This window comes from Lonchura striata, chromosome 8 (assembly GCF_050655825.1).
Source record: "Lonchura striata isolate lonStrDom1 chromosome 8, ASM5065582v1, whole genome shotgun sequence".
In the NCBI taxonomy this organism is placed as follows: domain Eukaryota; kingdom Metazoa; phylum Chordata; class Aves; order Passeriformes; family Estrildidae; genus Lonchura; species Lonchura striata.
The window spans coordinates 12,030,706-12,045,941 of record NC_140710.1 but is presented as its reverse complement, the minus strand read 5'-3'; the positions used below and the strand labels follow the sequence as shown (position 1 = coordinate 12,045,941).

General features: G+C 35.6%; 1 protein-coding gene across 4 annotated transcripts in view; it reads left to right on the top strand.

The window, feature by feature from the left end:
• Positions 1-15,236, top strand: part of ZZZ3 (zinc finger ZZ-type containing 3) — a 57,977-nt gene that overhangs the window by 23,429 nt on the left and 19,312 nt on the right. For all 4 annotated transcript variants that reach the window (XM_077785399.2, XM_077785397.2, XM_021527695.4 and 1 more), the window contains exons 2-3: positions 69-222; positions 2,638-4,196. In XM_077785399.2, coding sequence (XP_077641525.2) covers positions 2,689-4,196 — 1,508 coding nt within the window. In that variant the 5' untranslated portion in view covers positions 69-222; positions 2,638-2,688. The remainder of the gene's footprint in view (positions 1-68; positions 223-2,637; positions 4,197-15,236) is intronic.

Sequence of the window (15,236 nt, the reverse complement as noted above, 5' to 3'; positions counted from 1 at the left end):
TGTATTCTTCTTCCTTTTCAGTGTGGTAATTTAAATTTTTATTGATATCTTTGTATTTTTCTCAACAGTTTTCAAAAGCTGGTTAATGTGATAGCATAAACTAGTGAAGCATTTGGATTACATGATGGATATCAGCAATGGTGATTGATGTTATTTGTGTGGTACAGTAAGAGTCTGCTGTATGAAATGCCAGAAGTTTACATTTCTTCTAGTTTTGCAATGGTAAGTTTTTTTACATTTGTACTAAGGAAATAATAACTTTCTTGTCATATAAGGTGTATTTCTTGAGAAAAAATATCAGCAAGTCAGTAAAGATTTCTCTCTTACTTACGTTTTCTAAAGTCTATTGCATTCAGAAATAATTACTAACCAAAGTATACATTTGAATTTGGTTTAAGTTATTTTATTAGTACTGATTTGAATTGTCAGATACTCACCCCTCATGTGTGCTAGCTTTAATTAAATCAACTTAGGGGAAATGGAATCTGTAAATAAACCCTGTTTTTCATGTTTGGGTTCAACCCCAAATGGGCTCACTCTCCAGATGGTATTGAGCCTGCATGCAAAGAGGGAGAATATGCAGGCAAGTCTATCCACGTGGAAAATAAATGTAAAAACCATTATAGAAAACACATAGTATTTTGCTCTCTTCAGTCAGCTGCTGATGTTTGACCATTTGCTTGCTTATATATTATGTATATTTTCTCTTAAGGCAGAGAGTGTTGGAGAGCTCGCACTTAAAATTAAGTGGACAGAATGAAAGTTAGTGCTGTAGCATCTCTTTAGGTATATTTTCAGGAATACAAACAGTGCACCTTTGCAGGCATTCATCTGAGGCAGCAGGAATAGCTAACAAGCAGGAGGATTGTAGCAGCACAAATAAATCACAGTTTTTCAGAACATTTTAATTTTTCACTTTATAATTACCTTTTTTTTTTGTTACACAAAATGACGTGCTGTCATACACAGTTGTGTATGAGCTATACCACATGTACACAGAATTAATGGCCTTTCCTCTACTGCTTTGTCCAGAACTACACCAAGCAATGTTAGAATACATTGCTTTCCTTGAGAAATACTGCTTGCATAGTGAATTCCTAAACACACAATACAGTAAATACTGGTAATTGTGAAACAGAATTGTATTTCATGAAAGAGTACTTGTCTTGTCCCATTCTCTTTTCTGTTGTAGGACTATCTGACACTTAAATAGTAGATTTGGGAGAATTTATTAATTTATGTTCCTTTTTTTCCTTTCTTTGCTGAAAATGAAAAATGCCTCTTGAAACAATTTTTTCTCCATTTGTTATTTTCAGCATTTCCAAGTAATGTGTAAAAGGTTTGATTCCATATTTTAAATATGTAGTCCTCACATCATATGACAGTTGAACAGGTTTGTATAATCTGGAATTTGGGTAGCTGAAAAAGGGAAGGTGTGCTATTATGGACAAATGTGAATCTATTCATTAGCAAGGCTGTTATGACAGATCTGTGTTGATAGGGGGTTTGACACATTGAACTTGTAAAGATAAATGAATAGAAGGGTTAAGACTGAACTGAGTTCTCTTAAAAACTCTTTTGAGAGACTGGGTGGGTCAAGTACTCCTACATTTCACCCTGAAATGTGAAATACAGGCACTCTAAATGGGATGGTTTGAATTTATCTTTGAGTCTGACTTTACTTAAATCTGATCTGAGTGGTGATCCATCTCACCAGCTGAGAGGGAAACCTCTCAGCTCCAGTACCTCAGGTGAGATTCCTGATAGAGTTAGGCTTTTGTTGTCATAAGTGATAGAGAAGTAGGAGAGGCCCCACTTGGGTATAAGAAAAAATATTTTTGCTTTAAGGACTGGACCAGGTTGCCCAGAGAAGTTGTGGAATATCTGTACTTGGTGTTTTCAAGACACAGCTGGATAATGTTCCATGTAACTAAATCTGAATTTAGGCCTCATGTTCGTTTGAATGGGAAACTGGATAGGATTGCCTCCCAAAGGTCTTTCCAGCTGGAATGATTTTATGATTCTGATTCAGAAATTTTATTTTATTTCATTTCATTTTTACTAATAATAACTAAGTATTTTTTTTAGTCATGTGCTTTATTTTTTTAATTCCCTGCTAAATTCAAATTGCAGTTCTTCTTTGTTTCATATGAGAGATTTGTTTTTTCTTTAAACAACAACTGAGTAAGCAAATGCAATTTTAATGGTTTACTTATTAGTCTATGAAACCATGTAACTGAAAACTGTGGGATATTAAAAATGCAGTCTTATATCTTTTATTTGAACAGAAAAATTATTATACCAATGCAATATAATATATGTACAGTACATAAAAATAGTGTATTTTAGTAACTAGAGCCTAACTGGGACATTCCAGCCTTACATAAGGCATAAATATGAGCAACATTCTCACAAGTACTAAAGCCAGAACAACCACAAATACCAAGTCAGCTACTTTGTAGCTGAGATGGAAAAATTTAATGCACTAAAGAAATACCGCAGAAAGAAGCAGTATGAATACATTGAATGGGCTTATTCAGTTTTACATTGGTACATTTGTGGCAATACATTCTTCAGATTTGCTCCGTCTCTAGTGTTTTAAAATATTTATTCTGTTTTGTTTACATTTTTTTGAAGGTTTCCCAATGAGTGGATCACAATGAACACACTTTAGGGACTTGCCATAGTATGGCTGCTTCTCGATCTACTCGTGTTACAAGATCTACAGTGGGTTTAAATGGTTTGGATGAAAATTTTTGTGGTAGAACATTAAGGAACCGTAGTATTGCTCACCCGGAGGAAGTCTCACCCCATCCTCAAATCCGATCCAGGTCACCAAAGAAGAGGCCAGAGTCTGTGCAAACTCAGAAGGGCAGCAACAGTGGCAGAACTACTGATTTGAAACAGCAGAGTGCTCGGGAGTCATGGGTGAGCCCTAGAAAGAGGGGGCTGTCTGCTTCAGAGAAAGATAATGGTGATAAACAAACTGTGGAAAATAGTGAAAAAAAACAAGCAGAATCTGTTTCACCAGTTTTGAAAAGAATTAAACGCTGTCTACGCTCAGAGGCACCCAACAGTTCTGAAGAAGACTTGCCCACTAAGGCAGAGAAGGAGTCATTGGAGCATAAAAGCTTAGTGTCGGACAATGATGCAGCCTCCACGGGAACTAAGCGAGCTTGTCGATGTCTTATATTGGATGATTGTGAGAAAAGGGAAGTTAAAAAGGTGAATGTCTGTGCAGAAGGGTTTAATAATTCTGCAGTAGTCGAAGAGGTTGCAGGTTATCAGACTGTCAATGGAGTTGGTGAGAGAGACTCAAATTCTCTTAACTGTGATGACTGTCAGGTTGATGGGAGCACTAAGCAGAGTGCTGGTTCCCATATGCCCAAGGACAAAACAGTAGCAGAAAATGGAAATTCATTTGCCCATTCTTCGTTGCTGCTTAATAGCAGCAAAGAGGACAGTGTTGTAGACCATTATGTGCCTTGCACAAATTCTCAAGAACAGGTAAAGTTAGAGGACCACAAACCAATAAATGACTGCTTGCCTGAGGAGCATGCTAATCAGGCATTTGAGCCAGCTACAGGGTCCTTTTCTGAAATCCAGTCATCTTTGTTAAGGGATTCGGAGGAGGAGGTGGATGTTGTAGGAGATAGCAGTGCCTCTAAGGAACAGTGTGCTGAAAACACCAATAGCAACCTGAATGCTCACCATGACAGTGCATCAATCTCAGGTGAACCTGAACCACATTCTTCCGTGCTGAACTGTGTTCCGGCTCAGATGACAAATGTGTTGGAACTTCAAGAGCACAGATACACGTTGAGAACTTCACCACGAAGGGCTGCCCCAGCCAGAAGTAGCCCTACTAAAAATAACTCTCCATGTAGAGAAAATGGACAGGTTGAGGAAAATAATCTTAGTCCTACTGAAAAGAATGTACCTGTAGGTATTAATAATATCAATGGATCTCCCAAAAAGTCTGAAGAAATCAAACAGAATGAAAAAGAGAGAAATAGTAATACAGGGGATCATGGGAGTGATGGACTAAGAAAGCCACTTTCTGAGTCTAGGCTTGTTGCTGGATTTGTACCATCTGCCAAAGAGAGTGCCAACATCCACACTGCAGAGGAGGATGAGGAAGAGCCTGATGTGTATTACTTTGAATCAGATCATGTGGCATTGAAACACAACAAAGAGTATGTGTAACTATGGTAACCATGAATTCTGCTTTTGTTTCTTACCAAAAATATAATATTATTACAAAAAATATTAAGTATTTAACGTACTTCCACAAAAATTTAAGTGCTTTATAATTTTCATACTCTTCAGTCTTCATTTTTCTTGTTTCTACCTCAAACAAAATTAAACTCTATTTAATATGCAGTATGGTACAGCAATGTGGTTTATACATTTTTAGCAGTCAGAATTCTTGAGCCAGAACTTGTTTTTTTTGAGTTTCTTTGGGTATTCGTTTCTTTAAAAATGCATTTGTTATTTATTTTTCTCTTAAAAACTAGCTGGAAGGAAAGGAATTAATTAGATTTCAGTCATTTATCAGCATATCCAATGGACACTGCAGCTAAAGCTTATACAGTTATCATTCTGCTATACATAAAAGTTAAAGTTAGATACTTTTTTCAGAGTATCATGGGAAACAACTCAGCATTACTGTGTTCAGTAAGATGAATTGCTCAAATGCAGCAACTTTCTCCAAAGTAAATTATGTCTACATTGCTATTTATATTAATTACATGTAAATATAGGATGATGATTGTTATTATTGTTATGCTTTGAGTCGTTTTAATGTTTATCATCTGAATGTCTGTAAGTAGAACTGTGGTAACTACACCTTGTGGTAAAGGTGCAGGAGCTTTTGAAACAAAAGGGTGATTCACTGGAGAAAGTTTACATGGAGAAAATTTTTCTCCAGGTAGTAGATCAGGACACAGTTTTTCATTTCAATTTTTATAATGCTGTTTTGACTCCTGTGTTTTGCTGTTTAGTAGGTATTCTGTATTTTGTTGTGAGTTCTGAAAGGCCAAATGCAGATAATCTTCATTTTGCTTCGTATGAAGGGCTGAAGCACTGGTAGTAGTTCAGTGTAAATGTAGTAGATGTTCCCAGGACAATCACTGAGAATATGGGGCACAAGGCACAGGTGATTCTTTAATCTAGTGTGACTGGATTTTTGATACTAGAGTTGCATTGTTTATGTAGTAAAATTTTGTTCAGTATTGGATATGAATAAATAATTTTAATCAGAAAATTTTGAATTCAAGTATGGGTTAGACAAACTGATTTCAAAGTAATGATCAAATATTTGCAGCTTCAGCCATCAGTCCAAAGTGGACACTTTCCCAGTAAATAAAAAGAAAATTGCATATGGGGAAAATGGGCTGTTGTCTTTTGACTCTCTTAGGGTGATTTTGGATCTGTATGAAATACGACTTCATCTGATGTTAGTACACAGATTTATAATAAGGTGGTTTGATGTAGGGGGTCACATTTATTATAAATACTGTAAAAATAACAGTAGTTTTTTCTATTCGTAAACATAGATCTAAATTGTCCTTGGAAATTTCAGGTGTGTGCCCTGGTGTTAGCTTTTGAGCATACACAGCTCTGAAGAAATGGGTTGTTGTTCATATTGGCAGCCTGTTTTTGAGACCTTGTTGGAGAGCTTCTGTAATTGGAAGTAGGACTTGCTAGCTTGCAACTAACTTGTTGCCTGAATGCAGAATTCCAAAATAACTGTTTATTGTTTTTATTCTGTCTTTTATTTCTACTTTCCCAAAGAGAAGCATGCTACTGGGGGGGAGGGAGTGTTAGCCTTATCTTTTTTTCATTAAAAATTTTTTTTATATAACTGGAAAACTACATGCTATCCATTTTTGTTGTTTACATTTGTAACAAAATAAGTCTGGTATATTGATGGTTCTGTGTGGTAATAAGATTCTTCAAAAAAACTTAAGTCAGTATCTTAACAAATGAGTGCAATTGTCATTTATTAAGAATTTCATGCTTCAAGAGTAAATCAAGTGAAGTGTGCTATATCCTCTATCCAGTTTCAAAAATAGTAAAGTTCATTAGAGAATACTCTTAATTCATTTGAATGGTGTCTTAATTATACCCTTGTCTGATCATTTGGCCCTTACTTTCTAAAGTATTAAACTAGAGAAAAAAAACAAACCGCCAGTTTATCTGAAACGTATTCACTGATGGGTCAGATGCAAAGAATTCCAGGGCTCCCATGCTATTAATGTAGGTTCATCTGGAGGTAAAGGATATTCACTTTGCTTGTGGTAGTTCTGGCCAAGCCAAGTGTTCTGGTGTTCTTCTGCATGTCACATCTTCAAATGGTACAGTTCTGTTTTTCTGCCCTTCATCAGTTTGGGGTTATGATGGGTGATTATTTCTCTAGTTTATGTTTCTGTTCTCCTTTAAAAGCCAGTTCAGACATTAGCATCTTGGCTAGGATGAGGAGGCAGATTTCTCCAGGAAGGCATTAGTATAATTTTTCAGATGTTCCATGGCAGAAAAAAAAAATACATTCCTGTGTGTCATAGAAGCTGTTTTATATGGCTGTAAATTTATATTATTTCTTGTTACATTACATAGCTTGGTGACATATGTATTCATACAGTTGGTTTTCACTCTCCAAGAAATTATTGTGACATTGATAAAATATGAATATGCCAAAACCTTTAAGAGCTGTTGATAAAACTTGCTGTAAGGGAAAAAAAAACTAAATGTGAATTGTATTTCTGTATGAATTTTGTTGCTTTTTGGATATTAACATGTTTAAGCAATATTCATATATTAATATTTCTGGAAAAACTAGATGATGTAATAGGAAAAATAACTATCACAGATTATGGAATATTATTATTCAGAGAGCAGGCTGAAATGATGGATGTTCCCACAACTTCTTTATTAAAATAGATCTGTTCTACAAAGACTGAGATGAGATCTCTAAGCAGAAATTTTATCACAACATAGACATTTTTGTAGATAATAACAGACTGATCTGGGGGTTGTATAGTTGTGAAGTGTTGTTAATATTGTCTGTTGCTACACACATAATTAGAATTTTTGTGTATTGTAACTGCTCTCAGAAAAGTATGGTTTAGTGTATATTTGAGAATTTTGCTTCTATGTTCTAGCTCAGAAATGTTTGCATTTTCTCCTGAGATACTTCCATCAAGTCTGAACTTCCTGATTTAAAACTTTCTACACTGCTGAATATTATATGCTGTGCTTAGTATTTTGCATATGTCTTTCCTCAGGCATTTCTCATATCTCTTTGCTGTATTTTTTTTATGCTGTAATTCTATCTCATAATGCAGCATTTTACTTTAATTTTCTTTCTGGTGCAGCATTTTATTCTCAGTACTTTCTGCCTGTGCCCAGTGTTTCATTTTGAGCCCTTTTTTGGTTTTGTATTTTTCTTCGTTTTCCTCTCTATTTCCTTTGGAGAATTGTAATATTTGGCAGGTATTAGCTTGCACAAAGGCACAATCTGTGTTTGACTCTTAGTCCTGGGTTCTAGATGAAAATGAAATTGAGGTGTCATATGCATATGATACATTACAGAATGCATTTCTAGGACTCTATAAACCAGGAACCACTTAGACCTGGAGCAAGATCACTGAAATAGAAGCCTTAGGCACGTGTAGTTCCCTACGGACATTTAATTGTAACAGTCAGGACCTCCTTCAGTAGATAGGTGTTTTCATGTATCTTTATGACTTGATAATATTTAAAATTATAATAGCTGCACTGGCATTTAAAGTGAAGACAGATCAAATGAGGATTTTAATACATCTCTTAAAACCCACATCTTATGGATTCTTACCTACAATGGGTCGTTTTGCTGCTGAGATCGTGGAAACACAGATCACCATACAGGAACATGCAACAATCAGATTTACATATACTTAACAATTGATGATCATATTGTTTATGTCTTTGGATCCACCTTTAATATTATATGAATGTGAGTAAGAAAAACATTTTTAGCATTTTCTGTGGCATAGGTTCTGTATTTTACTCAGTCACAAATTTTCTGCCTACAGAATCAAATTAAAGCAGATCTGTATAAATGTTCATCTTACTTGAATAGTTAGAATAGGATTTGATGCACCTTGCTATACCAGTTATTTGAGAATTGCCTCTTTCTTACATTCTAACTTTACCTGCACCATGTTTGTTCCTTAACTGGAAAATACAAAAATATCCATGTCTGTCTTTGAATATATTGGCTAACAATAATAGATCAGTTTTATAAATAAAGCCTGTATATTCAGGCTTTATGTGCCTCCAAATGAAAGTAAAATTGATCACCCAGTAGGGATTTATTTCAATGTACAGATAAGTCTTAACATTCCTTTGTCATTATGTCATGTAGGTAATAATGTAGCTGTAATTATGAGTAGCTAATAATTCATTTTCCTGAGATGGCAGTTTTAGTCTTTGGGAACTTTGTTTCTGACTTTAATAAGGAATAAAGGGAATTGGTGTAAATCAAGTTACTTTTAATGGTAGCAGTTATAATCCATACCACTGAGTAATTTGTAGAATATATCACTAATATAAAATAATTGATGAAGTATACAATTCTAGTGAAGAAAAAGAGAAGTTGATAATTTTAGAAAACCAAGCATAAATGCCATATGTATTAGGTTACAGTGTGATTTAATTCATCCTATGTTCACAAAACTTGTGTGGCATACAGTGATATTTTTCTTAAATTACCTATTAATGTAAGACTAAAACATGAAGTCAGTGTTTTTACAGAGAGTAGTTTCTATTGTCTGGTAGATGGGTCTGTGTTCTAAAGAACCAAAACAAAGATTGGCTTTAAGTAAAATAATGTAGAAGTTGGATGTGGGAGGTAGTTGATCCACAAAATAGAAATACAGTGGAAATCAATTAGAAACTTGTAATATGATTTTCTGATCAACTTCAGTTTGCTTTTGCAGGTAATTGTATTATTAAAATCTGACAGTATAACAGGCATGCAACCACTTTTATTTATTACATCCTTGTATTTTACTACAGCTTAAAATATGAAGTATTTTGAGAAGTTTTTACTGCCAGCATTACTGTTTTATCATGTTCTGTAAAAGAATTTCTGTCTATACATACTTGTCAAAGGAAAAGTTATGTAACACAAAATTTTTGCAGGACTAAAGATTAAGGTTTGGTTAAGACTATTGTAATCATAGAATCATATTTTTTAATTACATAAACTATTCAGTAAAGACTAGAGCTCTTACTTTGCAAGAGATGATGTCTTGGGCATGTGCTGCATCAGCCTTTTGCTCCCTAGGAATGGGCACGCTCTGGGAGCCATTAAATGTCAGGTACATTTGTCACATTCATTTTTCTTCCCTGAACAGAGGCATCTTGCTGCCAGCCACTGCATCATCCCAGTGAACAGCACTGGCAAACACAGTGAAGTCCTCACTTAAATAGTGCATCCTGTGTTAAGTAAAGCTCGATTTCTTTTGGATTTGTGTCCTTTACCCCTTGAACTCCTTCCTGGTTTGCCTGCTTTTCTTTTTCTGCCTACATCTGTGTAGGCACTTCCACAAGTCCTCTGTTGCAGCAGTCCACTCCTGGAAGAGAATGTGAATTCTCCAGTGCAGAGATGTTTCCTTGTTGGCTGCCTGGATGTGGTACCTCTGGATGTGTGGGGTGATGGATTGATGGAGGAATGTGACAAGTAACAGTTTAATTCTGCTTGCCTGTCTCTTGTACTGACAGTAGTTATGGTCTCACCTGCTTTCCAAGCTGCCAGTTCTTGGACAATATACAAGAATTCAGTTTGCCTTTCCAATTTCTTTGGGCACTATGGATCAAAAATCATGCAGTGGAAAAATACACAAATATAAAAAAATCCAATCACAAGCAACAGGAAACCTATTATTCCAATACAAGAAAATGTAGAAAATTGTTCTTCTGCTTGTTCATTTGGAAGTGCTTGCCATTTCTAAGGATGCTTATTAGTAAATTTATCTAAAATGGAAAATTAAGGATCAATAAATAATAAAAATAGTTTTGAGGTGTAGGAAATACCACTTGGAAACAAATATCAAATGCCTTAGGAATCACAGTTCTGTTTAAAAAAAAAAAACAAACCAAGAAAGCTAAGAAAAGATGAGGCAGTAATGTATTGACCCAGCACTGCTGTGTGGAGAGTGAGGCTCTGGCTGTGGTTTTGGCTGCTGACACAAGGACACTTAAAAGCAGAAGCAGTAAATTGTGGTTATACAGTTATGTCAGTGTAAAGTTGTGTGGTGGAACAAGGAATAAATTAATGCTACCATAATTGCTACTCAGTAGGGATCACTAAAATATTAATAAGCATAATGATGCCACCAAGAAGACAAGAACAATGTGACTGCCATTTGCTTTGAGACTGGATTATCTTTATTTGTCAGTTTTAACTAACCCAGCTTGAAATTGCTTCATGACTAATTTAAAGTTTTTGGTCTGGTCTTTCATGAAGTTCTAAAAGCATCTCCAGCATGAACTGCAAAACTGACCAGCAGTATCTTAAAAAAAAAAAATTGCACAGGTACTACATATCGTACTAGCTGCTTTCAGTCAGCAGTGAGTCCTAATCAATACAGTTGTTCCTTTGCTACAACAATATGTACATTTGAGAGTTAGAAAGGTCTTGCTTTTAGGTTTCCTTAAAACTTTGTTCTTGGTAAGAATATCCAGCTGATTTTTCATTTTTTGTTATTGCACATCTTTATTTTGTTCCGGATAGCTCAAAGTAAAAATATTTCTGCTGTTTTGTATAGCAACCTTTGAAAGTTTTGTGCTTCCTAAGCCAAGGACCAGCTGTGTTTGTCCATGGTTTATTATAGTGACCCCTAATAAGACGACATATTTTACTAATTTTCTTCCTTATTTCCAACTTTCCTTCCACTTGGTTAGCCAAAACATATTGATGAATAATGCTTTGTATTGCTGTTAGAAATTCAGCCACTCATGATTGTAGATCATATTCTTGTAATTTGGTTCTAATATTCAGATATCTCTGTAACAGATACTTGAGGGGAATATGTTAATTTGTTCCTATAGCAAGAATATACACCTGAATAATTGAGTGTATGTTGTGTCTTGTTTAGGTGAAAACCTGCAGAAACTAGTTTAGAGTGAGTTGAAGGAGTTCAATAATCAGTGCTGTCAGCTTTCCCTGCTTGTTTTACTGCAGGATTTCCGTGCAGTTGGGGAAATTTCAAGGGAACATGGGTCACTCTTTGTCTCTGGAATAAAGCTCCTTCTGATTGTTTGTTTTCCCCAGCATTGTTCTAGAGAAGAATATCTAAGTGGGCATGCTGGAGGAATCTGTCTGATATTTTCCCTCAACAAAGGAATTGAGAGCATTCTCATTAGAGATGATGAGAGTGAAGGAGAAAAAGTTTGGGATGTGCTATCAGTCTGTCTTTGTGCCATTTGTGAAGAAAACAATTTCGGTCATTATCTCATGTCAATTCAAGCCTGGAAAATAGAGGAATGACAGGGATCTGTATCTTCTTTCCTGCTGAATGTCACTATCCTCCAGGCAGATGGTTTATTAGAGTGCCATCAGTATCAAAAAGCTATATTAAATTGTGTTAACTGGGAGAGGACTGATGGGTGCTGTTTTGTTGACAAGACTGAAGCAAGTTCTGTTTGTTTAGAGGCACAGAGAGCTAATAATTGCTACTAAAAATTCAGAAAAGTTGCTGGAAATGTGGCTATTTGATAAGGGTGCTTTTGTACAGCTAATATTAAATCTTGCTGAGTGTGTTGGACAGCTCTTGATGAGAATGAGGCCTCTAGAAATATGAGTGGGTGTTCTGTTTCTGGGGAGGAGTTAAGAATTTAAGAAAAAAGGGGACATAATGAATTGTTAACCAATAAAAAACTGTTCAGATGGTTGAAACGCAAAATCTGAAGCTGTTGAAAGGTAATATTTGAGTAGAAAATGGTTCTTTTGCATCTAGGTAAATTGCTGCAGTATGATTTGCTCTTTTGCCTTACAATTTGTTGGGATTTAAAAACAGTCCTTTAAAAAATGTGCTTTTTGGGTTAATTCTGTTTTGTTTTAAATAGGTGTGAGGCTGACATTCAGAAATAGTGCTTTGTGTTCCATTCTTTTGAGAGTGGCTCAGTAAACTTGAAGAAGCCATATAATGTGTACTTTAGTTGTTTAATATATAACACAGAGATACAATTTAATTATTTACTTACCTTTTAAATACTTTAGGATGTCTGAAACCTGAGTATTAAATATGCATAGTGAAAGTACAGTAAATGACACTATGTGTAAAGAGGTTAAGCCAGAGTAGAAAGCAGTTCACTAAGGAGTTGCAGAAAAGCCTGTAAGTAGATTACCTTGGTCATAGAGTCTAAGCATTAGGTAGGTAAAAATCCACCATATGCTGCTTCCTCCAGGCATAGGTGCTTTTACAAGCCCTGACAGGGGTTGATAAATGTACGCTCTTATTGATTATACCCTTAAACTCTTTTCTGTTTCTGAAGGGAGATCAAAAAAGGGCCATTCTGCATCAGTCTCTTGTGCTTTCTCATTGCTGTTGTGTGCTCTACACATCCAGCATTGAATCCCAGACTTCCAGAGTGCAGTTAGAGATTTTTTTAAATCTTAATTATGCATCAAAATTACTTGCAAGAAACTCTGCAGTGTCAAAATTACTGTATTGTAATTACTGTGTTGTGACACTGGCAAAGATTTCTGGCCAAGCTTAGGACCTGGGAGCATTTTCTCTTATTTCTGAACTCAAACAAACTAAGTCTAAACAAAAAAAACACACTTCTTTGAAATGACAGGGTTGTGTTTGATCTGATTCACAGGTTTCTCCAGGGAGCCAATTTCTTTAACTACAGCTCCTTGGGTGACTTGAAAATTCTAAGTGCAATTAATGTTTCCCTTCTCCTACATAATTTACAGTCTTTACATTTTAATATCCAATACTTTCTCATCTTAGCATCTAATGAAGGATGCTAATTTTTTTTTAATTGCTGTTAGTAGACCAAATTCCAGAGTAATAAATGACCTGGATTGAGAAGGTTGTAATCTGTACTTTGCTGGAGTGCCAGCAGATGGCAATGAAACAAAGATTTGTTCAAATCCTTCTGGTGACTAATAACCAGTTTTGTGTCAGAACTCTTGGAAATAAAAAATAACATGGTTTATATATATTAAAAAGCATATATTTTAGCTGTGTTTTATTATGAGATGTGTGTACACTCTCATGTAAAACAAATCTTACCTGCGCAAGAACAATGAGTACGTCTAAATAATGGTATACATTTTCAGTGTTGGAGCCCCTCAGAAATGATGGTACTGTACGTTTTAACGTACTGTGAACTGTATAACTGGAGAAGTGCAGTTAGTTTTGGGAATGGAAATTGATGACCACCAGCTGCACAGCATTTTAGAAGTCAAGAGGATAAATCACTTTTTAATTAGGTATCAAAGTACATATCTTCACAAGGTACTGAGTGATGTAATGCAAGTGTAGTTCCAAGTGTACTTTGGAATGTAGTACTACATTCCAAAGTAATTTCAGGTGATTTTAGGTAATGATTTTGAGTTGGTGTTTTTTTTATTGGTGTGAGTGTTGTCAACAGCCCCTTTTTTCCCCCAGCTAATTTGATTTAGCTGCCTAAAAGTTAAAATTAGTTGCTTATATCACTCATTTGACTAAGGATGTTCTCTTCAAGGGACAGGAGACCTGCAGAAGCCATGGAGGGACTCTGTTTCTGACAGGCTCTTACTGTAAAAATGAGATTATTTATTCAAAAATTCTGAAAGATGTGGCCTCTTTTATAGGTCAGTGTCAAGTTATTTAGTATTTTAAAAAAAAGAGTTAACTTGAGAAACATGCAGTCATTAAGGCATATTGATTCCATATTCATATAGTGTTTTCTAAAGTTTTCTATTGGGTCCTGACACAAAGAAACTAAAATCTGTGATGTGACTCTTGAGTCCTCTGATTTGGAAATGTAAATGCTGTTGGAAGGGGAAGAATGGAGGGGAGAGGCATTTTGAAAGTAGATCTCAGCAAACTGGATCAGAATGGACCTTGGTCTCACTAAGGCAATAGCTGGTGCTATTAAGTTTTGTCACAGGCAAGAGAGGAGGCTGCTGTGTCCCTAATCACTGTTAGAACAAGATTCATGGAAATTAATTATGTAAGAACTAATTGCTTATGACATGACTTCCAGAAATCTGGCTCTGCTCTGTGAAAATTACTTCATGGAGCAGTCCAAAAGAGTGAAATACTTATCACTGCAAAGGAAAAACTGAATCAGCAGGAATTTCTGCTGATCAGTGTCAATCTGTAAGAAGCAGCTTTCCTTTTTGAAATATTGGTCCCTCAAACCCTATGTTAATCAAGGTTTTTCAGCAGAGATTCTGAAGCTCTTTTGTGCTAGGGGGAATGATTCAAGTGTTCATCCTGACAATTCCTGGCAATTAATATGATGTAAAAACTTGCAAGAGTGTTTCGAATCTAGGATTGTGGAAACAGAATTACATTCTCTGGAGTGAAAATTCTCCTGCAAAGAAAACTGCTTTGGGTTTTGTATGTGCTAACAAATTAGTATTTAGCTCTGAGGAAAATGTAACTTCACTCAGTGGAAGGGACCTGTCTGTGAGTTTACTCAAGAGTGTTTGGTTTTGGCAAAGGATCTGGGATAATTTTCCTTGGTAATTTCTGACAGGTCTTTTGGACAAAATGATGCAAAATGATATGCTGTATGATGTAGAGGTAGTTGCTCTTTGAGTGCCTCATGGAAGGGTGGAGCTGGCTTTGCAGCAGATTAATGAACTACTTTTTCTTTTAATAAAGACTTTTTCAATTTTGGAGAATTTTAACACTCTATTGCAGGAGGTAGCTTGGATGAGAATTGTGCTTATGTACAAAGAACCTGGAAAGATAGAGAGTAGAATTGTTAACCACTTTTTAAAATACTGGAAATGATTCATTCACATGATCTCTTGCATAATGCAGCAGGAGCATTATGGTAGCATTTGAGGCTAAGAGGCCAGAATTGACAGAGGCTTCAAGAAATGGCTCAGCGTGTTTGTGTTTTTATGTAGCTTGCTGCTTTTTCAGATAAGTATTTGGCTTTATTACAGTCATACAGGGTGAGAGAGCCTGTACAAACCTGTGGAAATAGTAGTTGTTCAAAACTTAAAAGAACATTTG